Raw genomic sequence first — 25,514 nt, 5'->3', positions numbered from 1 at the left:
CACAGTGGAGCTATTCCAAAGGCCACCTTCCATACATTCCAGTGGGCTGCTGGGTCTCGAGCATGAGTTTTTTCTTCTTATCGGGGTGTGGGTGTCTCTGGCAAGGCTGGCATTTTTTGCCCATTCCTCATTGCCCTGGAGAAGGTGGCAGAGGGCCGCCTTGTTGAAACGCTGTCGTTCTTAGTACCATTTTAAGACAACCGAGTGGCTTCCGAGGGCAGTTAAAAATAAGCACGTTGGTTTGGGGTGGGAGTGCCATAGAGGCCAGACCGGGTAAGGATGGCAGCTTTCTTTCCCTGAAGGACATTAGTGAACCAGTTGGATTTTATGACAATGCAACAACTTCGGGGTCACTTTTTACTGAAACCAACTTTTTTTATTCCAGAATTTTAAAACTGAATTGAAATTCTCCAACTTCCATAGTGGGATTTGAACTTGTATTCTCTGGATTACTACGCAAACGTACCTTGTTCTGTCCCCTGGGGCTTTGTCTGTGGTGGTGGAATCCGTGCTAGTCATTTCCTGTTGACACATTTCTCCAACAAGCCCTTGCTATCTTCCCTTAATGTGGAAAGGTACGACAAAGGTGCAACTGGGATTCCGTTCTCAGAAGGGGAAGTAAGAGTTTGTGGCATTATTTGAGTATTTTGGGTATGAGGAAATGGTGGTACAGCAGCTTTGTAGCATAGTTTGCAAGGTAACTTGGTCACTGGTCATGATCCCATAATCTCAAAAAATCGCAGGTTGAGTGACAGTGCCCGGTTGGTCCTGAATTATAGTTGCGTTTAATGCCTGGTTCAGATCCACTGTGAACTTATTTTAGACTGCCTGGATGCCTTTTGTTTATGACAGGTTAGGTGAAAAGATGATATGGAAGGAGCCTGATTGAGATGGATGGAGGAAATATTGTCAACTTCACAAGGATCAGTACACTGAGGCAGGATAATTTTTATGAAAAGCACCTCTAAAGTATTTAAGATGTGACTCTTCTATTGAAATATTCAAGGGCTGCATTATCTTAAGTATTCTTGATGAAATCTCCCCAGAAGGCTGAATCTGAAGGTCTGCGGCATCTCTGCAGTCATGTAGTCCATTGCTATCAGTGTAATACAATTGAAGTGTCAGCTTGGCTCAGTTGTAGCACTTTTCCCTCTGATGCAAACGTTTGTGGTTTAAGCCTTAAATAATCGAGGCGAACACTTTAGAAGGAGTTCTGCATTATTGGAGAATACTGCCTTTTGGATGAGACATTAAGTCAAAGCCCCATCTGTCTGTTCAGGTTATCAGAAAAAATCCTAAGGGCAAGGAATTCTTCCCGTGTCCGTCAGCAACACCAAAACAGATTAACTGGTAAAGCTTGAACAGGTATCTTACACAGATTTAACCAGGCCCTCAATAATTTTTAAGAATTTGATAAGATTGTTACCGTCTCACCTTTTTAAAAGTTTCATTTGAAGCATTTTACCTTCATATATTTGACTTTCTCACTAACTATCCTTCCAGGTGGCTGTCCTATCTTCTGCTTCTTATTATTGACTTGGTTATTTGTCTGCTGGCATTCCTGGGTCTGGCCAAGCGATCCAGGTGGCTTCTCATGACGTGAGTATCATAATTATTAGAGGTTATAGGGTGTGCAATCTGTTATAGATCGATGCATATGAAGGAACTTGAAGTAGGTTTTTGATGAAAGGTAACTTTTATTTAAAAAAAAAAGCAACACTTCAGCTTCGAAGCAGGCTATCACTGATGCTTTCTTGTCAGGGCCTCCCCTGATGAAGAAGTTACAGCGTCTCTTTTCACCCACCTGCAGTCTCGCCCAGTTTTACAGGGTGCCTGTGGGACAGTGGTGGTGAAGTCTCGATGACCTCTTGACTTCAGCAGTGGGGATGAGCTAAGGCAGATAGGTTGCAGCACCTCAAACAGTTTTGTTTTCTAGCTGAAAGACTTTAGATGGCTACATCTTCAAAAAATGACGCTCAGCCACACACTCGAGCAAGGTGCTGGGTTTGAGTCCTCGACTCTGCTGCATTAGCCTATTGGGGCAGTGGGGCGCTATAATTGACCATTGAGTTAAATACCAGTTTCATGGGCACTTACACCTGGTAAAAAGTAGTATAGGGTTATCAAATGACTATTATCATTGAGAACTAATTGTTTATGAAAGTGCAGAATGAAGAAATCCCTTAAGTTGCCAGGATTAGACAAAAGGGACCACAACTCTTAGTTGTCACGAGCTGGTAGGCTTTTCTTAATCTTGAAAAAATATTATTAAATGGAATCTATTTCGGCAAGGCAAAAAGTTGTATAAAGTAGTTTGTGTTGGAACTTTGTTCTTTAATTAACCCATGAAATGCTATGACATAATTACAGCAAGTAGTTTAGCATTTTCCCAAATGGCCCAGAAATCGCAGCCTCCCTGGGTCTGTACGAAGTTTCTCTGGACCCGGGAAATATAAAAACATAGAAAATAGGTGCAAGGGTAGGCCATTCAGCCCTTCGAGCCTGCACCACCATTCAATATGATCATGGCTGATCATGCAACTTCAGTACCCCATTCCTGCTTTCTCTCCATACCCTTTGATCCCGTTAGTCATAAGGGCCACATCTAATCCCCTTCAACAACTTTCTGTGGTAGAGAATTCCACAGGTTCACAACTCTCTGAGTGAAGAAGTTTCTCCTCATCTCGGTCCTAAATGGCTTACCCCTTATCCTTAGACTGTGTCCCCTGGTTCTGGACTTCCCCAACATCGGAAACATTCTTCCTGCATCTAACCTGTCCAATCCTGTCAGAATTTTATATGTTTCTATGAGATCCCCTCTCATTCTTCTAAATTCCAATGAATATAAGCTGAGCCGATCCAGTTTTTCTTCATATGTCAATCCTGCCATCCCGGGAATCAGTCTGGCGAACCTTCGCTGCACTCCCTCAATAGCAAGAATGTCCTTCCTCAGATTAGGAGACCGTACACACTATTCAAGGCATCGGAAAATCCGTTTTCAGCGCACAAATGCACATGTGCTGAAAACCGGTGTTTCCAATCTGTCAAGTTTCTGGCTTGACTGATCCTCCGTATCTCTGGAGCGAGGACATTTGCAAGGGCAAGATTGCGGAATTTACCCATATCTTGCCCAGCAAATGTCCTCAAAACTCTTGGGCCTGATGAAAGCAGGCACTTGGCCTACTTTTACAGGCGTAAGAGTTTTAAAATACACAAAAACATTTTAAAATAAAGTTATAAAAACACATTTTATTGTTTAAAAACCCTCCTCACTATGGTAAGTTTATTTTAAAGCATAATTTAAAAAACTTTTTTAAAAATCGGGAAAATATTTATATTTTAAATACATTAATAACTTTAGTTTAAATTAATAAAAATATGTTGTGCATTTTTTCTATCTTTTATTATTGGTTATTAGTATTTTGGGGGGGGGGGTTCTCATTCATAATAATGGGAACTCCAACTTACGGAGTTCCCATTATTGTGAATGAGAATATATTGCACCTGATTGGCTGCCCAGAGCCATGTGACTCCAGCTCCAGGCCTGTGCACGTCCTTACGTGCACACGCTGTGATGCGCAGTCAGTGGAGGCTTCAGGATCGGGATCTCGCGTGGCTGCAGCAGCTTCAGGTAGGTGGGCATCTTTTTTCTAACATCTATTCGATTGCCCGCAGGAAGGAGAAACCGGCATTTCTGGGCCAATATTTGTTGCCATGAGAGATGAAAAGTGAACTATTGTCGGAATGCTAGAAACAATGGGAGTGAAATCACGGGGAGCCCAGTCTACACTTCCAATGAGTGAGGCTACATGCCGGAAGCACCATTTTATAAAATTACCTCTTCAGTCTCCTTTACAAGCTTATACAAGTAATCATTAACTTCAGTGTTGTATGCAGAACAAAAATTGGGTGCGAAGTTCTATTTTGAAGTACTGTATCTATTTACTTTTTAAATTGGCAGTGCTGGGTTTGTTTGGAAACTGTAAGTCGCATGTTTTCCTGTAAATGCAACTTTTTTGAGTAGCCTGATGCTGTGACGAATGCGATGCAAATGGGGAACTTGTTTTTATGTGGGACACTGTCCCTTGCCAGGATCAGCTTAGCATAAATGCAAAGAGGGTTGCTGGAAATCTGAAATAAAAACAGAAAATGGTGGAAATATAAAGCTGGTAAGTCAGCATTAATAAATGGAAAAACACACAGGTTATAATGTTTTGGGAGTGTCCTCTTTAAAATAAATTATTTCAGAATCAGCATAATTTTGCTTGGTGATCGTGCTAGATAAAAGCCGATCTTATCTATTTGTCTACAGTGAAGATAACAATGATAATTGTAGCATAGGTTACAATCGTCTGCCAGACAACTTTTTTTTTCGCATTTTACATTGGATACACAACACAGAAAGAGGCCTTTCGGCCCAACCAGTCCTCGCTGGCGTTTATGCTCCACTCGAGCCTCCTCATCATCAAACTCTAGCAGCATAACCCTCTGTTCCCTTCTCCCTCGTATGCTTATCGAGCCTCCCCTTTATATTGGTGCAGCTTTAGTTCAGATTCTGGGAGACTTGTGTCAATCAGTGAGTTGGCTCTCTTTCCCTCCCACCCACCCTGGAAAGAAACTGAAATATTTGATTGCAAATGACCTCACGTTTGTCTAATTCAGAAATAAAGTTTTAATGCATTCAGAGGAGCCTCTCCTCTTTACACTATGTTCCAGTATAAGGGTTATGGTTAAACGTTAGTTGCATTTGTAGGTATCTACCACGACCACTTCCCACTCAGTAATAGCTATAGATTTTCTGTCCTGACCTCTGACCAATTGCAGCCGTTATAAAATCTATGTGCCAGTGTTTTAGTTAATAATTGATAAAGTAGGAAAGATTGGGAGCGTGCTGCAGTACACGCTCATAATCAGTTTAAAGCATTTCAGTGTTTATTTCATTTTAATTTATATTTGTAATATACTAGATTTTCTCCTTTTGAAAATAATAGAAACACAAGAAGCTAGCTAAAATTGTGCACTACGCTGAAACTAGTTGTCTTGTGATTGTTTTCTTGGCAACAACCCTATATTCCTCTGCAGTTTGTTTGCCTGACAGACTTCTGCAATTCGTCGGCTTCAGGTTTCACATCCCTGCCTCTTAAAGCAAGGAAAGAGAATAGCATAAAGTCATTCAAATGTACTAATTAGCTTAAAAATGACCAAACTCTGTACTTATTGAAGGTGGTTCCAATTGTTGTGCTGATTGGAATTTCTCCCCTTTCTCCTCGTGCCCTCGCCCTCCTCTCGTGTCTCAATCTTTAAAATTAGTGTTCCAGGTCAGTTGTAACAGGTTAGATGCGACCTTTACAGATCATCCTTTACCACAAGATGACGATTCAAATAAATAACTTCAGGAATTTTTGGAATTTAAAATCCACTTCATTTTGGATTTTTTTTAAAAAATATATAGTTTAGCGTCAAAATGAATCAATTTCAACACAATATAAAAATCTGAAGTTGACTAAATTGTTTTTCAGGCTAAAAATGATGGGCAGAACTGATGTGTCGCAAAATATTGTTAACTGCGGTTTAAATTAAGAATCAAAGGAATCATTAGGAAAGGAAATTGAAGTTGGGTAGTTATGTGTACATCAAACAGATTGGTTATAAGTTAGAGCTGCTGCTAAACAGCTCGAGTGTTAAATGGTATCCCATTACTGCCCGTGCAGAGCATCGACATAGTTAGAGGTGCATCCATGTGTGAAGAGGTTCAGCTGGTTCACCATTTTCACCTGGGAAGGAGCCTTTGATCATGACAGCAGCCTAATGCTTTTCAACACATTTTAAAATGTTATTTGTGTAAAGTTTTTAGATCTGGAGTATATTATTCATCTTTTTAAAAGAAAACTCTATTTATTGGAAAGCATGATTTTTATCCTTCTATTTCTCTCGTTCTGTGTCACTGGGCCTTACGCACTCTGCAGCCTTCAGGGCATGTGAGAATCACGGACTAACACTTTATTGCTGCTTCTGACAGACCACAAAAGACCCTTTCACATTACTATGATGCAGCTAATGGCAAATGGATTCTTTTCTCACCATCTATGCTTGGAGATGTAAAGAGCCTGACCTCCTCCTGATCCCTTTTTGAGGGATCTTGTGAGCTATCACCAGACCTGCTCCCTGCGTCTGGTCTTCTAAATGCATGGAGCTGGTTCAGTACATCTTGCAGCACAACATTAATAGTGTCGTATTGCCACTCGTGTGTAATTTGATAAATGCAAATACAGGTTGAACCTCTTTGGTCCAGGACACACACTGTTCCGGAAACATCCGTGGTTCGGCATTAGTTTGCGGGAAAACCCCCCCACAATTTTAAGATTCATATGATTTTTCTCCCAAATTGCTCACAGCAGTGTCCAAGCTCAAACCTATCTGCGAAGCAGGAGTTTACGATATTGTGCAGAATAAGTTAAAGGTGCAGTCGGATGCTTTTGGTCGTAACTCTAGATCTCAAATCGGTTGGACAGGTCGGTGATTGTGGAGGAATCCTGCCGGTTGTACTGCAACTGTTCGGCCAGCAGGCCACTCTGCCTGTACATACGGCGGATCCTGGCGAGAGGAGAGCGGAGGACGGAGAGCTTGAGCCGGGGAATCTGCGCTCAGCGACCACCATCTCTCCCTTCTCGGCGAATGAGGACCTGGGGTCAGCGGCAGCTGCAGACGGTCGGGAGGGGGGAAACTGGTCTGGGCCGGAGCCACCAGTCTTTTCAGCTCGATCCTACCATGTGTTTCTCCTTTTTAAAAGCAAAAAATCCTGGTGGTTATTTAGGGCGAACCCCAAGGTGGCTGCAGCCCTCTGGTTGAGAACCCCAGAGCCAGATAACGGGTACAAGGAGCTGCTATTAACTCGCATAGTGAACTCTACAAACTCACCAGAGAGTGCTTTGCTGCCACCTTCCTGGTTCGGAAAATTCTCTGGTTCGACACCGGTCAGGACCTGAGGGTGCACAGAGGTCCAAGCTGTACTCCATTCACTGCCAGATCTGGCTAGATCACATTATGATGTCCTGCTCTCATCTGCCAAAATTGCTCACTATTCCAGAGTCATTCTGGAATGCAAAGATAAATCCTGGCTTCTATTCTCCACTGTTAACTGTCGTCTTAAACCCCTCTCCCCTGTCTCCTCCCTTGTCTCTGACAACAAGTTTGAGGAGCTCGTGGATTGCTTTGTCTCTAAGTTTGAGACCATCCGTTCGGCTGCCTCTGTTACTTCCCTTCCTTACACTAGCCCACTGGGCCAAACTTGCTTTAAGGTTCCCCATGCCCTAGCCCTGAACTCTCATCCTTCTCCAGTATCTTTGACTCTTCTCATGACTTTTCTGCACTCATCATGTGACCCACTTCCTATTTTCTTGACCCTATTACTATCAAATTGCTGAACACCCAACTTCCTTTTCTGGCTCCAATGTTAGTTGACATTGCTAACGGTTCTCTCTCCTCGGGTACTGTCCCCCTCTCCTGCTGTCATCACCTCTTTCCTCAAAAAAAACAACACTTGACCCCTCCATCCTTGCAAACTACCGCCCCATCTCCAACCCCCTTTTCCTCTCCAAAGTCTTTGTTGTCGTCTCCCAAATCCATGCCCATCTTTCCCGCAACTCCATGTTTGAATCTCTCCAATCAGGTTTCCACCCCTGCCTCAGTACCGAAACGGCTCATCACAAAGTCACAAATGACATCCTTTGTGATTGTGACAAAGGTAAACTATCCCTCCTCATCCTTGTCTTGTCTGCAGCCTTTGATATGGTTGACCACTCCATCGTTCACCACCACCTCGCCACTGTCATCCAGCTGGGTGGGACTGCACTCGCCTGGTTCCATTCTTATCTATCTGATCATAGCCAGAGAATCTCCTGCAATGGCTTCTCTCCCCGCTCCCGCATCATTACCTCTGGTGTCCCCCAAGGATCTATCCTTGGCCCCTCCTATTTCTCATCTACATGCTGCCCCTTGGCAACATTATCCGAAAACACGGCGTCAGTTTCCACATGTGTGCTGATGACACCCAGCTCTACCTCACCACTTCTCTCAACCCCTCCACGGTCTCTAAATTGTCAGACTGCTTGTTCGACATATGTGCAGAAATTTTCTCCAATTGAATATTGGGAAGACCGAAGCCACTGTTTTTGGACCCCACCACAAACTTCGTTCCCTGGCCACAAATATGGTGTCATATTTGACCCTGAAATGAGCGTCTGCCCACATATCTGTAGCATAACTAAGACCGCCTAATGCCACCTCCGTAACATCGCCCAACTCCGCCTTTGCCTCAGCTCATCCGCTGTTGAAACCCTCTTCCGTGCCTTTGTTACCTCTAGACTTGACTATTCCAATGCACTCCTGGCTGGCCTTCCACATTCTGCCCTACATAAACTTGAGGTCACCCAAAACTCGGCTGCTCATGTCCTAACTCACACCAAGTCCCGTTCATCCATTACCCCTGTGCTCGCTGACCTACATTGACTCCTGGTTAAGCAATCCCTCGATTTCAGAATTCTCATTTTCTAATCCCTCCTGGGCCTTGCCCCTCCCTATCTCTGTAATCTCCTTCAGTCACACAACCCCCAAGATATCTGCGCTCCTCTAATTCTACCCTATTGAGCATTCCTGATTGTAATCGCTCAACCATTGGTGGCCGTGCCTTCAGCTGCCTCGGCCCTAAGCTCTGGAACTCCCTGCCTGAACCTCTCCACCTGTCTAGCTCTCTTTCCTCCATTAAAACACTCCTAAAACCTACTCTTTAACCAAGCTTTTGATCACCTGCCCTAGTTTCTCCTTATGCGGCTTGGTGTCAAATGTTTTGTTTTATAATACTTCTGTGAAGCGCCTGGGGATATTTTACTATGTTGAAGGCGTTGTATAAATACAAGTTGTTGTTGTTACTGCAATGAGAACTGAGACCTGCATTGTAATTACGCTGAGAGTGTGTGCAGGAAATGCATCTCCATGTTGTCAATCAGCATCTTATGATGAGTGATGCTTGGTGAAAAAATAAATGGAAGGAGGCAGTGTCACCAGGAGGTTGGTATCGTGCTGCTCTCGCCGAGTATGAGTTTATTACAAAAAGCTCCTTCAGTGCTTAGCAACAGGCCAGCTGGCTTTGCCTTTGATTTTCTTCTTTTGCGTAGTGGTGCAGAGCTTAGTGGCGTAGAGAGGCGGGCACTGGGGAACTGAGCTTCTATCCCCTGCTGCTGTGGTCCTGGAGAAATACCACCAGCGCTGCCTCCGCAAGATCCTGCAAATCCACTAGGAGGATAGACGCACCAACATCAGTGTTCTCGCTCAGGCCAGCACCCCAGCATCGAAGCACTGACCACACTCGACCAGCTTCGTTGGGCGGGCCACATCGCCCGCTTGCCCGACATGAGACTCCCTAAGCTCTACTCTGAACTCCCACATGGCAAGCGAGCCCAGAGTGAGCAGAGGAAACATTTGAAGGACACCCTCAAAGCCGCCTTGATAAAGTGCAACATCCCCACTGACACCTGGGAATCCCTGGCCCAAGACCGGCGTAAGTGGTGGAAGAGCATTCGGGAGGGCGTTGAGCACCTCGCGTCTCGTCGCCGAGAGCATGCAGAAACCAAACGCAGAAAGCGGAAGGAGCATGCGGCAAAACAGTCCCACCCACCCTTTCCTTCAACAACTGTCTGCCCCACCTGTGATGGAGACTATAATTCCCGTATTGGACTATTCAGTTACCTGAGAACTCACTTTTAAAGTGGAAGCAAGACTTCCTCAATTTCGAGGGACTGCTTATGATGATGATGATGATGATAGTGCTGTGCCTTGGAACACAATTTCACTAACCAATGCTGTGCAAGTATTTCCACAATAGGGTTTTTCTTATGTGCCCAAGTGAAGTTCAGTTGCAATTCCCCATTGAGATGTTGTCTTATTTACAAGTACAGGTTGAATCTCCCTAATCCAGGACTCCCTTATCCGGCACCACCCCTCATCTGGAACCATTCCCGGCTGCTCGAACATGAACAAATTGAAGTCCTTCCTCTCTGCCGCACTCCCAGCCCCAAGCCAGCCAGCCCCGATATCCCCTTGCTCAGTAGCTATACCATCCAATTTAACGTCCAGCAAAATCCCTTATCCGGCACAGGCCAGGTTCCGAGGGTTCCGGATAAGAGAGTTCAACCTGTACTCGAGTGTGAGAATTGCAGAGGTTTCGTTGTAGCATCCTTAAAAAAAAAAAATCCGAGAATTTGCTTTTCCAATACTCATTTCAGAAAATACAAGTCACAAGAGCGTGTTGTTTGTTAATAATGCCTTAAGATGAAAATGGAGAACAGGGCACGAGAGGTTTTATCAGAATATGTTAAACTGGTTGTGCTGCTTATTTTAAGTGAATCAGGACTATCTGCAAAATTAAAGCTGACGACCATCACCAACAGAAGCTCTCTTCTGATATCTGGCTTTTTAAAACTCTGCCTCTTCTTGACCTGTCTGAAAAACATTGTTCTTTACGTTCCTAACAAAACTGACTTGTTCACTAAATAATATTTTTGATTCTCCTATGGCATGATTTTTGTTGTGTGGGCAAGAGGAAGAATCGTGTCCTTCGCAATATCTGAGCAATATGACCTAAACTACCTTTCATATGTGTTCACGATATTCTGGTTTTATCCATCGCTGGAAAAGTAATTGGAATTTGAATCAATTAGTTTACAACATTTATATTTGGATCATTGACTTTGGATACAGTTGATTTTATTGCCATTTCAAACAGCTGTCCGATCTGATTTCATCAAAGGAAGCCTCCGACACAAGGAAAACACTGGCTGCTGGAAATCTGAAATAAACACAAAGTGCTGGAAATACTCAGCAGCGCAGGCATCATCTAAGGTTTGAGGTCGATGACCTTTCGTCAGAATAAGCCACAGAGTGGTTTAACACAGGGAGCAGCCAGTTGGACTGCAGTGGCCTTTATTGATTTTTTAAAAAATTGTTCATGTGATGTGGACGTCACTGGCAAAGCAAGCAATTATTGCCCATCCCTAATTGCCCTTGAGATACTGGCAATTCCTACGACATGGGGTTAAAAAGCAGGTGTTTGATATTGTACTAGAGGTCTTTTTTTTGAGAAACTGTTTGAATTGTACAAGGTATCGCTGAAATGGGCCCTGTTCGAGGGAAAATTAAGATTTGAGTAGGATTGGATGAAGGTGGCTGAATTTTCGGTTAAGAGTCAGAACGATGGTCATCAAATTAAGACTCTTGGGGCTGGTTTTTTGGCTCTGGTTATTTTGGGACGGTATTGGTGGCGGGGCGGTAAGGTTTGTGCCCGGGAACAGTTTGTGCCTCAGTCAGCAAAGTTCGGCAGCTGGGCCCCGAATGTGGGGCGGAGCGCTAAGGGAGGCTTTGTACACCTCTTGGGGCGCTCGGCCAGCTGAGCATGCGAAAATCCCGAGCTAAACAGCCGGCCTCGGAGCCCTCTGAGGGAGGCCTGGGGAGAAAAAGGAAAACCTGAAAATAAAACCCACCAGAAACATTCCCAATAAATAATTCTCACCACCACAACATAAATCGGCAAAAAAAAATAATATAAAAAACAATCACACTGACCTGAGGTGGACATTCCTTACCTCACTGCAGCCACTATAGCTCGGACCGCCCACTTTCACAGGCGGTCCCAGCACGGCGCTCAATGGAGCGCTACGGATTGGGCGGGAGCCAACCAGGGGCGTTGCACACTGGCTCGCCTTTTCCGGCCGGTAATGTCCCGTGCCCCGTTGAAACCGACGGGGCGCTGGAAACTGGCCACCCGCCCGGAAGAGCTTATTGCTGCCCCTCCAAGGCGAAAACAGAGGCAGCAACAGGCTGAAACTTCAGCTCTTGTGTTCTATTCAAATAAATCTTGGGTAATTGGTCAGTTTTGGACATTGTTGTTTATCTACATTATTTTCCCATGTTTGTGCTTTATTAAGATATTATTCTGTAAACCTCTGGCCTGTGCCAATTGTCACATTGAAGAGTTTAGAAGCATAGTTCGAGACTACGTTAAATCCAGTAATTGAACTACAATAAATCCAAATGAATGGAAATCAGATAATTTAGTTCCCTGGGTACAGGTCCAGGCTTTGGTTACCATAAATAACCCAGCTGCTGAACTTTATTTCCATTTCAGTTCAGTCTAATGATCAGCTGGGCTTTGTGCGGTGGGCAGTACCCGCGTACAGCCGTCACATTGGGAAGTCACTGAATGTGTGTTTCATCCAAAAGCCTGTTTAAGGAATACATACTAAAGAGGATACTTTGTTTCCCATATGTCCTGATTCTGTTGGTTTTTTTTCAATAATTTATGTTTTGGATAACTTGCTGGGCATTTTTGTTTCCATGTATAATCTCATTTGTAAACACATCTAACTAGTTTTAGCCGTGCTGATTTACCACCTTTTGGCATATTGTGGTATTTACCACTTTTTGGGCATCCCATGTGGTCTTTGGTGCAATATATTCTGGTTTAAGTTACTTATTAGTCCTGTGACTCATGGCATCCATAAAACAATGGAATTTAGTTTATCGGACACTTGTTTATGGAAACAGCTGCTGTGCTGTCAGAACTGGGCAATAGTTTCAGAAAACCCAAATGGTAAGGTGTGCCTCCAGCAGGTATAGCTGTATGGCGATCGGGGAGGGGAGCCCTCACAGATTTGTTTCCCCGCCCCCCCCCCACCCCGAAGCCAATTGTAATGTCCTTCCTGCCAACTCTGCTGAGATCAGGAAGTTCGAAGCTGTGATGTTCCTGCCCGGTGTGAGGTACAGCTTCTCACTTACACACTCACTGAGCGATGTGGGGAAAGATTCAGCAGATCACCTGTGGAATATTTTCTATAATCTGGAAACACTCTTGTGCTCTGCAACGTACAGATCAACTATTGAACTGCAATAAATGGATAAGTGTATGGGGAAAGGTCATGAGAAGGAGAGCAAATGATTAGCTCTTTCAGAGAGCTAGCACAGGAGTGAATGGTAAATTCTGTTGTCAATTAAGGCAGAATGCACAAATTTGTGCTGTATAAAACTTTTTTTTTACATTCTCCAATTATATTACAACATTAAATATATGGAAACTGACAATTAATTATTAACCTGTCCTTATAGCATCTGAGAGCTAAATCTGAAGTCAACTCCTTACCAATGCCATTATTATTCATTATATTTGTTTATTTTTTCCAGAATGATTGTCAGTGGGGTCCTGACTCTAATCCTTAGCTGGGGGTCCCTGGCTTTGGATACCTCAGTAGCTGTGGTAAGTGACAGAATGATCCTATTTATAACATGTTCTGCTGTATGTGCAATCAATTTCCATTAAGTGAAAACTGATTCATTAGAAAATTGTAAAGCATCACCAGTACACTTAGAAACTGAAAGTTTAAGGGAGGAAAATTCTGTAGTGCCCCGTTTGGAGGCGGTAACAGCCGCGAGGTGGCAGGCGCGGAAGTCCCGCCCCCGCGACCTAAATTCGGGTTACCGCCCCCGAGAGCAAATGGAGTGTAAAATAACGCGCTTCACTTGGTCTGTGGGGCACAAACGGGGCTGAAAGAATCTGTGAGGGGCGCAGCACTATGCGGTAGGACGCGTAGCGCTGCCGCGTAGACTGTGCCCGCCCCTTCATTAAAGGGGAGGGCCAAGCTGCCGACTGTAGGTCCCGACTTGGACCACCGGGGTGCAGGGTGCCATGGCTTTTTAAACAGGATTTTGGATGAAACAGCCAGGCACACAAGCGGAGTGTCGGGCTGTAAGATTGCGGCACGGACTCCATGCTCCAACATCCAGCAGGCTACGTCAGCTGATTTTCTTTTTTTCGAAGTGCCACCTCTCCTTTAAATTTCCCCCCGCAAGCAGCCTGCAGCAATGCCACTGACAGTTTCAGGGTGCGCTGCCGAACTTTCTCTCCCGAGTGAAAAAGGGTCGCTGCGCACCGCTAACGGTAGCTGCGCCCGGGCAAATTGTAGCTTGCCTCCCGAATTTATCCCCCCCCAAGTATTAGTGCATTGTGTGGGTTATTTTGATAAAGTTTTTGAAGCCGCTTGCCATGATGTAGGGTTTTAAGCTTGGGAGTCCTGTGGACGAGGAAGGACTTGAATTTGTATAGCACTGTTACCACATTCGCAGAACATTTAAAACCATTCACAACAAACGAACTGCCTTGAAAGTGCAGTCACTGTTATTATGTAGCCAATCGCAGCTGTCAATTGGCACCGAATAAGGTCCCAAAAACAATAAATGAGAAGGGTCAGTTAATCTATTTATGATGGTGTAGGTGGTGGGAGCAATGTTGGCCAGCACAGTGGGAGGTCGTCGTCCTCCTGTTAGTGCCAAGGGATCTTTCCTGCCCATCGAAACAGACAGTCCTTGGTTTAACACCTCATGCAAAAGACGGCACCTCCAACAATGCAGCATTCCTTTGGGGAAGGCGGGACAATTTTTAAAAAAGTGACATGCACACACGCACGCACATTTTTAATTACTCATTTCCCTGCGGAGAGTGCAGGCTCTTCCAGGCCCTTGCTCTGGAGCAGACCACCAGCGGCTGCACAAAAACTGACTGTGATTGCTTTCTAATTTTTGACTTTCCGCCCCAACCTGTATTCAACTGCCTTGTCTCCTCTGCACCTTCAAAATAGTGCAATCACACTTCGGGCAAGCATTACGTGGCAAATCAAAGAGCATTTACTATCCTCCTTGTTCCCAAGCTTCCGCAAAATGACTGAATCAGCAGTGAACTCAATATGCAGAAGCTCTCACTATGGCACTGAAAATGGCTGGTTATTTTATTTCTTTCTGTTGCTCTAATTATTGCTTTAGAAATGAATTTGACAAACATTTCCAACTGAATTGCATCCAGTCGACCTGCATTTCTTTTGCAGAGTAACACAGATGTGAAATTTTAATCCTCAAAATAAAATGCACTTTAGATAAATCTAATTCAGTCCCTTTCAGGCGATGCTTTATTCTGATTTAAGTGTGTCTGTGGCGAAGGTTTTAAGTAGCAGAGATTTTAGTACCCTGCCAAGTGGAATGGGGTGGGTGGAAATGATACTTAAATGCTGAAATTACCAGGCTAAACACGGGCCACAGATCAAATTCAGGGCTTTCCTGGGCTTGCATGGTTCAGGTTGATTAGTTTTATGGCACAATTTTACTGCTCCAGGCTTCTTTATTTGAAAAAAAACAAGCAGTAAGTTATCAAAGGTGGCATCAATGTCCCCAGGCTCGAGAGGGGAAAAACTGACCACGTTGCAGACTCCTGGTCACGATCCAGTAACCTCTGCTGAAATTTCATGCTTGTGCACGGCTGATGAGGATTTAATTTGACTGCGATGCTCTTTGCAGTCAAACAACTTACTGGCACCCACTGTCTCGCCGCAAATGGAGAAAGACAACTGGGTGAAATACGACTGTGCCTTTGGAACTGTACTCCGTGCCTGGAGGAGAGGAGTGGAGAAGCAGTCACCATTTATTTGATGACGAGATGTACCCCGTTCAGTACTTTGAGTTTTAATGGGATCTATTTCAGGAATCGACAATACTACGACAACAACACCTTGTATTTATATAGCCTCTATAGCATAGCAAAACTTCCCAAGGTACTTCACAGGAGCATTATCAAACAAAATTTGACACCGGGCCATCGAAGGAAATATATGGGCAGGTGGCCAAATCAAAATGGTAGGTTTTTAGAAGCGTTTTAAAGGAGGAAAGGGAGTTTAAGAGGCAGAGAGATTTATGGAGGGAATTGCAGAGCTTAGGGCCTGGCCAGCTGAAGGCATGGCTGCCAAAGGTGGAGTGATGAAAATCATAGGTGCGCAAGAGGCCAGAAATGGAGGAACGCAGATATCTCGGAGGGCTGGAGGCGGTTACAGAGATAGGGAAGGACGAGGCCATGGACCGATTTGAAAACAGATGAGCATTTTAAATCAAGGTGTTGCTTAACCCGAGAGCCAATGTAGGTCAGTGAGCACAGGGGTGATAGGTGAACGGGACTTGGTGCGAGTGCATACGGGCCGCAGAGTTTTGCAATACTGCAGGTCCTGACTTGAGAGAGCAGACACACTGCAGCCAAAATAATTTGTGGTTTTAAAAAAAAAAACACCTGATTTAGACTAAAAGTTAATAAATCCAATAAGGAACTCAAGTGAAATTTATTTACTCAGAGTAGTGAAAATGTGGAACTCACTACCACATGGTGTAATTGAGGCAAATAGCATAGATGCATTTAAGGGGAAGCCAAATATGTACATGAGGGAGAACGGAATAGGAGGATTTGATTGGGTGAGATGAAGTAAAGTGGGAGGAGCCTCGTGTGGAGCATAATCACCAGCATAGACCTGTTGGGCCGAATGTCCTGTTTCTGTGCTATAACTGTTATGCAACTGCTGGGTGTAGGAGCTGCATTTCAAATCTGATTGTTCTACCTGCGATTTTATTTTTATGTATGTATATATATTTTTGGTTTTTCATCATTGGTGTGTTCTTCTTCATGACCTTACTTATCTCTGGCTTTGTATTAGTTGTGGGAGTGGAATGAATAGCCCATTTTGGAGCCACTAACTGGGTTCTGAAAGGCTGAGTCAGAAGATGGGACCCCCTACAGTCGGCTACCAATCAAGAGACTTGCGGACCCGGCCCCAAAGATATAGTAGCATCAGTGGCATCCTTTCACACCATGCTCCAGGCTCAATAGTTGTGTCTCGTCTGCCCATGCCCCTGGTTCCAGATGTTGCTTTTGTCTGCTGCCTGAGTTGCGACCTGCAGTTGGCTGTAGCGTGGCCAAGCACCCAAGCCTCCATGCTGCTGTCTCTTGCTGCCTGCTGCACCAAGATGAAGATGAAGAGGGAGATGTAAATATGGAAAAATAAGAAGGGATAAAGAAAAGCAGAGGAGCAGGGGAGAGAGAGAGAGAGAGAGAGACGAGGCAGGTAGAAGGAGGAGGGAGATTGATTGAATGCAGAGAGACATTGGCCTGGATTTTGCAGTGGTAATGATGGTGAAACTGTTGGTGTTTGTCGTCATTAACGCTCCGTAAATCCAGGATTTACATAGTAGTGCATGCGCAGACAAATGCGGACTCCTGAAGATGCCATGCTCTGCCACAGGCTGCGCTGTGGATTCCCCACTCATAGCCGGCAATCAGTGGAACTGGCGAAAACCAAGGTTTTTACATTCCAATATCACTGTTAAGCACCCCATAAAATGTTAAGCCTTGTTGGAATAGGGGTAACTGGGGTTTTAACAGCGCATTGACTGCGAAACAATAGTTCTGGTCCTGAAAAACTAATTTTATATTTGTGGAATATCACATTTCTCCATTATGATAACAATTACTAGATTTTTAAAAAATGTGTTTACGATATTTCAGCTTCTACCTTAACCCCATGTGTATATCCCTATTTTGCGCTCTAACATTTAAAAAAAAAAGTGAAGATAATCTGTGCTTTTTATTTCCTGGTTTGCTGCCTGTGAAAATTCTTTAATGTGATTGGCTGTTTCGGCAGCTTGATGACATCACTGCTGTTGTTGATTGGCCTTCCCCTTTTGACAGCAGTACAATCAATTTCACGGCGAGGAAGCTAAAGAAAGTCCTTGCCACAGAGATCGCGAGACAATTGAAACCAGAGAGACAAAGTGGTGAACTCTGTGGGTATGGACTCTGCAGTGGAAACTTTGTTCCTTATGGGGTTTTTTTTCTCAAAGTTTAGAAGAGTTAGTATTTGTGGTGTTGAAAGGCCACTTGCAACTACCAATTTTCTTGTAAATGTACAGTATTTCTATCTGAAGCATGATGTATTCAAATAGGACAGGATTTGCAATTTCAGGTCAGACAGATGCCAAGTTTCCCTTTTATTTTGAAACCATTTGTAGCCTCTGACACCTGAAAAAAATCAGCAGTCTTTGTTTCAACAGCTTGACATGACAAAGCCAAGATGATGTATAAGCAGCAGTGTGCATGAAATTCCCTTCACATTTCCCTGGTGATCGTCTCATTTATCTGGTAATATTTTTCCAAAACTTGCAAGTTAGAACTTGCCCACAATTTATCATTCAACAGTGAATGCAGTTCTGTCTTTCAGCAGCATTCACTAGTTTTCAGGGTTTGTTTCTGGAGTGTATTTTTTATCATGTAGTCCCAGATGACATTCAGGGACAGATTTATAGCTAAGATTAGAAATTTGTAGAAGATTAAAGGGATAATTGAGATGCACTATATGTTACACAACTACATAAATACAGGTACAACGTTCCAAATCTGGAATTCCAGAAACCGTAATTGTCCGAAAACAGATTTTTTTTTTTTTTTAAAGCGCATTGCAGATGGAGTTGTACGACGTGCAATCGATTCGAGCCTTGCCGAATGACCCTCGACCTCGACCCACGTGTGACCCGACCTGACTCACGTGCTCCCCTCGACCCGACCCAGCCCGTCCTGACTCATGCGTTGTTTTAATGTCTGACCCGAAATCCAGAAAAATACAAAAATCGGCATGGCCTTGGCCCCGAGGTTGCCGGATTCAGGACGTTGTACCTGTACGGCAACCAGAAAAACAACCTAAATTCTGGCTGAAGGTGAAGAATTTTGTTCATTTTATATTCCCAGTTCACTTAATTAGGTGTAAGCATTTTTCTATTACATAAGTGGGCATTCAGCACAACACTGCAGACAGCAGATCTAATCCAAGGTTCCATTGTAGTGAAGCAGTGCTTGTTAAATTGGGGATTTATTCCAGATCCTTTTGTTCATAACAAATGTTGGAGTTCTTGAGCACTTCATTCATTAACGCTGAGCACTGAGAGAATATTTCAGTCGGTAGCAGGTGAATAACATGGACATGTTTAGTTGGGTTAACAGTCGATTTGTCTAGCAACTATTTGTTGCGATCTTCTGTATTGATACATAGAATGAAATTATTTCCTTTACTTGTTCCATCTCCCATCTACAGCCCTGTCAGCTGATATGCCTCTGCTAAACCTGGTAAGCAGATTACTGCCAGTAGCTGAAGTCAACTGATTGAAACCATGTTGTGTTTAGCTCAAATCTTCTGATTTGATTGACATTTCAGCTGTCCCCTCACTCTGTGGGGCCCCCTATACCTTCTAACTGGATTAATATGTGATGGTATTAATGTTTCAAAATGCACAGCTGTGGCAGGCCTGTTCATTAAATGTTGGTTGAAGCACTTCACTTCAGTACTTCCTTAAGCTAGGTTTTTTAAGTAATCCATTTTCTCCCTGTCTCTACTTTCATTCCCTTTAGTGGTCCGTTCACATGAATTCTCCCCAGTGTGGTTTTAAACAGCTGATTTGGCTCAACCTGAATACTGATTGACCCTCTGCAGCTTTCGGAAATGTGCATGTTTTCTGCTACGTATCTTACAAAGAAACTCTTTTTGTAATCCACAAAGAAGACTTTGCGAATGATGTGTAGATTGGTGTTGCTTCTGCTGCTCTTCATAGATCCGGATCTTTCCATGCTTCCCTTTACTTCCCTTCCATTCTTTTTTTCCCTCCTTTTCCTTTCCTAGCCTCCTTTCCTTCCCTTTCCTCCCCTCCCCATCCTTCGTCCCCTCCCCACCCCTCGTCGCCTTGATGTGCAGATTCCCATTATAAATGTTTACATAGGCAGTTTCAATATTAGATGTGTGACTCAAAATTGTGACAGAAGAGTTAATGTTTATGGACAGGAAGTGCATGAAATACACAAGATTTATTTATATATATATATGGGAGAGAGAGAGATTTCCTGTGTGCTTAAAAAGATGTGGGAGAATAATTTTAAATAAGTTAAATATTAAATTGATGTTTACAACTGGTACCTGCAGCTGCCTTTCAAGAGCAGGACGAGCTTCATAACACACAGAACCAAGGATGATTATTGAAAATATATTCTACATGGTAAAAATGGAAAGAGAAATGCCCGGGTTTTTCAACCTAATTAGAACATGATCCATAAAATATGAACTGTCTGGTTTTGGGAATATCTAGTCAGACAGTTGTCAGTGTTTAAGATTAGGTCTACAGATGTTTCTCCTTACTGATTCAAGCTGAAGGCTGAATGAGCAAAGTGCAAGCTTTCTGAGGCCATAAAAGGTATTTAATCTCCTGACAATAAGTTCTGCATAACTACACAAAGGAATGAGCTAAACTCAACATGTTCATCCGTTCTCATATCGCTAATATTCAGTCAACTGCTGCCTTCCACAGACTTGCTCACCTGCACAATCTTTTCAAAGACTTCCCTTGCAATGAATGTTAAATGTACCAGGCAAAAATAATGAAATTGTTAGCCAAATTTGAACCCTCTGAAATTTTGCATCAATTTAACCAGTTTAGTTTTCCATATGTCATAGACTGCCACTTCCTATTTCCAAGCTGGTTTTCAGTCCAGCTGGCTAACTTAATTTTTTGAATCTTAACTGCCTTCAAAAGTATGACATATGGAACTTTATCTACTGCCTTCTGAAAATACAAGTGCATGGCATTCTTAATAACTCGTGTTTTACTGCTGTTTAGTTGTGTTACAGGTTTCTTAACTCTGGTTTCTTCGCCCCACCCTTCACCCCACCTTTGGCAGCCATGCTTTCAGTCATCTCGGGCCTAAGCTCTGGAATGCTCTCCACCCCTCTCCTCCTTTAATTCACTGCTTCAAACCTACCTCTTTGACCAACTGTCCTAATGTCTCAGTGTCAATTTTTGTCTTATAACGCTCCTGCAAAGCGCCTTGAAATGTTTTGCTATATTAAAGATACTATGTAAATGCAAGTTGTTATTTCTGAACCAAAATGACTGATGGAAACATTATGCTTTTCCAGCTTAGTCTTTTACAGTAAACCTTGGCATTGCTAGATGCCAAAAAGATTGTGATACCATGTGTTGCCAGAGTACTTGGCAAACATGGATTCCGATGATTTCTTGGGCATCTTGCTCAGAATACAACTGTGGGTGCAGGGTCTGCTGGTCTTGGAGGTTCACACTCCACACTCTTGATCCACACTCTGCTCCAGAAAGGTTTTGGGTCATGCCAGCTTTACCTTGGATGATTGGACCACAGGGGCATTGTTGAAAATGGTTTATTTCTGCAGCATTAACCCCAATAGAAATCCCAAAGATATTTTGTGCTGAGAATTGTCTTTTAGGATGCTAACTTTGACCCACAATGTGCATTTATAAATATTACTTTAGTTGGACCATGAATATTAAATATTACAGTGCTTCAAATTCTGTGGTTTGGACTTTCCACCTTACTATATCATGAACAAATGAAACTAGCCAGTTGATTTCTGCAGGCGGGGTTTAATTGTACATAAATTCCACCAATATTATTGTTGATGACTTTGTTGGGATGTAACTCGGTCATGAACACCCACGTTCTATAGAAAGATAAGTGATAGATGTATGATCACTGGGCTTTGATTTCACTTGTGAAAGGATTAGACCTTCAAAATCTTCTTTATAGCTGCAAGCCAGATCCTATTACTTTGTTCTAATCGCCCACAAATGAACGTGAGATGCTGATTAGTCCAGACATGAATTTCAGTTCATTTCAACGACTTTTTATTGGCTGAAATGCGAAACTTAAACAAATAGTAGTGCTATCTAAAGTTGTAACCTGCAATATTACTATTGATATCTTTAGTAGAATAATTCAACGATAAGCAGATTTAAACAGTAACTTGCATGTCATGTCAGGATGAGAATTAAAAATTTTTGATGGAAGGCCAGAAACCATTGTAGGCCAGAATGAGGCGGATGAAGGGTAACCAGGACGGTGTAAGATGGGATAAGCACAGCAGAATTTTGGATGACTTAAAGTTTACGAAATGGGAGGCTGGCCAGGAGAACATTGGAATGTTTGAGTTTGAAGGTGGCAGAGGTGCAGATGATGGTTTAGTTGGCAGATGGGCAGAGGCAGGCATTGTTATAAAAGTGGAAGTAGGCAGTCTTTCTGAGCGAGAGAACGTTAGGTCGAAAACTCGGCTCAGGGTTGAACAGGAGATTGATTTGACCTGTCTGGTTCAGTCTGAGAGTAGCTGGGGAGAGTGATGTAATTGGTGTCAAAGGTGTAGGGTTTGCAGAAAGGGCCAAAGCCAAGGTGGGGTTTGTTGACCAGTTCAATCAAGCAGAGTCAGCATGGTTTTCTGAAAGGGAAATCATGTTTGACAACTTTGCTGGAGTTCTTTTGAGGATGTAACAAGCCGGGTGGATAAGGGGGAAAACAGTGGATGTGGTATATTTGGATTTCCAGAAGACATACGATAAGGTGCCACATAAGCTTACTGCACAAGATAAGTGCTCACGGGGTAGGGGGTAATATATTAGCATGGATAGAGGATTGGCTAACTAACAGAAAACAGAGTCGGGATAAATGGGTCATTTTCCGGTTGGCAAACTGTAACTAGTGAGGTGCTGCAGAGATCGGTGCTGGGGCCTCAACTATTTACAATCTATATTAGTGACTTGGATGAAGGACCGAATATAATGTAGCCAAGATGGGTGGGAAAGCAAATAGTGAGGAGGACACACAAAATCTGCAATGAGATATAGACAGGCTAAGTGAGTGGGCCAAAATTTGGCAGATAGAGTATAATGTGGGAAAATGTGAAGTTATCCACTTTGTCAGAAAAAATAGAAAAACAAATTATAATTTAAATGGAGAAAAATTGCAAAGTGCTGCAGTACAGAGGGACTTGGGGGTCCTTATGCATGAAACACAAAAAGTTAGTATACAGGTACAGCAGGTAATCAGGAAGGCAAATGGAATGTTGGCCTTTATTGCAAGGGAGTTGGAGTATAAAAGCAGAGAAGTCCTGCTACAACTGTACAGGGTATTGGAGAGGCCACACCTGGAGTACTGCGTACAGTTTTGGTCTCCGTATGTAAGGAAGGATATACTTGCATTGGTCTGCCCTCTAGGCCTCTATAATCAGTGCCTGTGAAGAGATGTTTGGTCACTCAACCAGAAAACATCAGGACTGGTTTGATGAAAATGATCAGGAGATCGAAGAACTAATAGATCGCAAGCGCAAAGCATTTCTGAGCCTCAAGCAACAACCCAACTCTGGAGCTGCAAAACAACATTACAGACAGCTCAAGGCTCTGGTCCAACAAAAAATCCGGGACCGAAAGAACAGGTGGTGGATGGAAAAAGCACAGGAGATACAACAACTGGCCGACAGCCACGATATGCGAGGATTCTTCGCTGCAGTCGAGGCCACCTACGGTCCAAACTCCCAAGGCCCCACCCCACTCCTGGCCAAGAACGGGGAAACACTCATCAAGGACACCGAGGCTGTCAGGGCCCGATGGAAGGAGCACTTTGACGATCTCCTCAATCAAGACTCTGCATTTGACTCAAGTGTTCTCGACTCCATCCCGCAGCATGCGACCCGCCACCAACTCAGTGAAACCCCAATGTTGCACGAGGTAGGCAAAGCCATAAAACAGCTCAAGAATAACGAGGCTGCGGGTGCAGATGGAATCTCTGCTGAGGCGCTAAAGTATGGCGGAGAGGCGCTGTTGGCGCGAATACATGACCTCATCTCTCTCATCTGGAGGGAGGAGAGCATGCCGGGAGATCTGAGATGCAGTAATTGTGACCATTTAAAAAAAAAAAAGGGGACAAGTTCGACTGCGGCAACTACAGGGGAATCTCCCTGCTATCAGTCACTGGGAAAGTTGTCGCTCGAGTTCTCCTCAATCGTCTTCTCCCTGTGGCCGAGGAGTTCCTCCCGGAGTCACAGTGCGGATTTCGTCCCCTACGGGGCACAACAGACATGATCTTTGCAGCACAACAGTTGCAGGAAAAATGCAGGGAGCAGCGTCAGTCCTTTTACATGGCCTTTTTCGATCCGACAAAGGCCTTTGACACTGTCAACCGTGAGGGTCTATGGAGTGTCCTCCTCCGTTTCGGATGCCCCCAAAAGTTTGTGAACATCCTTCGCCTGCTTCACGATGACATGCAGGCTGTGATCCTTACCAACGGATCCATTACAGACCCAATCCATGTCCGGTCCGGGGTCAAACAGGGCTGCGTCATCGCTCCAACCCTCTTCTCAATCTTCCTTGCCGCCATGCTCCACCTCACAACCTCACAATCAACAAACTCCCCGCTGGAGTGGAACTAAACTACAGAACCAGTGGGAAGCTGTTTAACCTACGCCGCCTCCAGGCCAGGTCCAAGATTAACCCAACCTCTGTCGTTGAGCTGCAGTATGCAGACGACGCCTTCGTCTGCGCACATTCAGAGGCTGAACTCCAGGATATAGTCAGTGTATTCACTGAGGCATATGAAAGCATGGACCTTACGCTTACCATCCATAAGACAAAGGTCCTCTGACTGTGAAAAGAGCTTTATAAGCACTAGGGATCTTCGGACATACACTGGGGAGAGGCCACTCTCCTGCTCCACCGCACAGCACTGCCCTCCAATCATCAAGATCCACGGTGCGGCCCTGGACAACGTGGACCATTTCCCATATCTCGGGAGCCTCTTATCAACAAAGGCAGACATTGATGCAGAGATTCAACATCGCCTCCAGTGCGCCAGTGCAGCCTTCGACCGTCTGACGAAAAGAGTGTTTGATGACCAGGCCCTCAAATCTATCACCAAGCTCATGGTCTACAGGGCTGTAGTAATAGCCGCCCTCCTGTATGGATCTGAGGCATGGCGATGTATAGAAGGCACCTCAAGTCGCTGGAGATATATCACCAACAATGTCTCCGCAAGATCCTGCAAATCTCCTGGGAGGACAGGCGCACCAACATCAGTGTCCTCGACCAGGCTAACATCCCCAGTATTGAAGCACTGACCACACTCGATCAGCTTCGCTGGGCAGGCCGCATAGTATGCATGCCAGATACGAGACTCCCTAAGCAAATGCTCTATGCGGAGCTCCTTCATGGTAAACGAGCCAAAGGAGGACAGCGGAAACGTTATAAGGACACCCTCAAAGCCTCCCTGGTAAAGTGCGACATCACCACTGACACCTGGGAGACCCTGACCAAAGACCGCCTGAGATGGAGAAAGTACATCCGGGAGGGTGTTGAGCTCTTCGAGTCTCAACGCAAAGAGCAGGAAGAGGCCAAGCACAGGCAGCGGAAGGAGCGCGCGACAAACCAGCCCCACCGACACCGTCCTTCGACGAATATCTGTCCCACCTGTAACAGGGTCTGTGGCTCTTGTATTGGACTGCTGAGCCATCAAAGAACTCACTTTGGGAGTGGAAGCAAGTCTTCCTCGATTCCGAGGGACTGCCTATGATGATGACTTGCATTGGAGGCTGTTCAGGGAAAGTTCACTAGGCTGATTTTGGAGATGAGGGGGTTGACTTATGAAGATAGGTTGAGCAGGTTGGGCCTATACTCATTGGAGTTCAGAAGAATGAGAGGTGATCTTAGCGAAATGTATAAGATAATAAGGGGGCTCGACAAGGTGGATGCAGAGAGGATATTTGCACTCATAG

General features: G+C 44.2%; 1 protein-coding gene across 2 annotated transcripts in view; it reads left to right on the top strand.

The window, feature by feature from the left end:
• Window positions 1–25,514, top strand: part of ttyh2 (tweety family member 2) — a 146,390-nt gene that overhangs the window by 98,987 nt on the left and 21,889 nt on the right. For both annotated transcript variants that reach the window (XM_070858207.1, XM_070858208.1), the window contains 2 exons: window positions 1,504–1,599; window positions 13,231–13,303. In XM_070858207.1, the coding sequence (XP_070714308.1) occupies window positions 1,504–1,599; window positions 13,231–13,303 (169 nt within the window). The remainder of the gene's footprint in view (window positions 1–1,503; window positions 1,600–13,230; window positions 13,304–25,514) is intronic.

This window comes from Pristiophorus japonicus, chromosome 16 (assembly GCF_044704955.1).
Source record: "Pristiophorus japonicus isolate sPriJap1 chromosome 16, sPriJap1.hap1, whole genome shotgun sequence".
Lineage (NCBI taxonomy): Eukaryota > Metazoa > Chordata > Chondrichthyes > Pristiophoridae > Pristiophorus > Pristiophorus japonicus.
The sequence above is the reverse complement of the archived record's forward strand: the minus strand, read 5'-3'. Positions and strand labels throughout refer to the sequence as shown.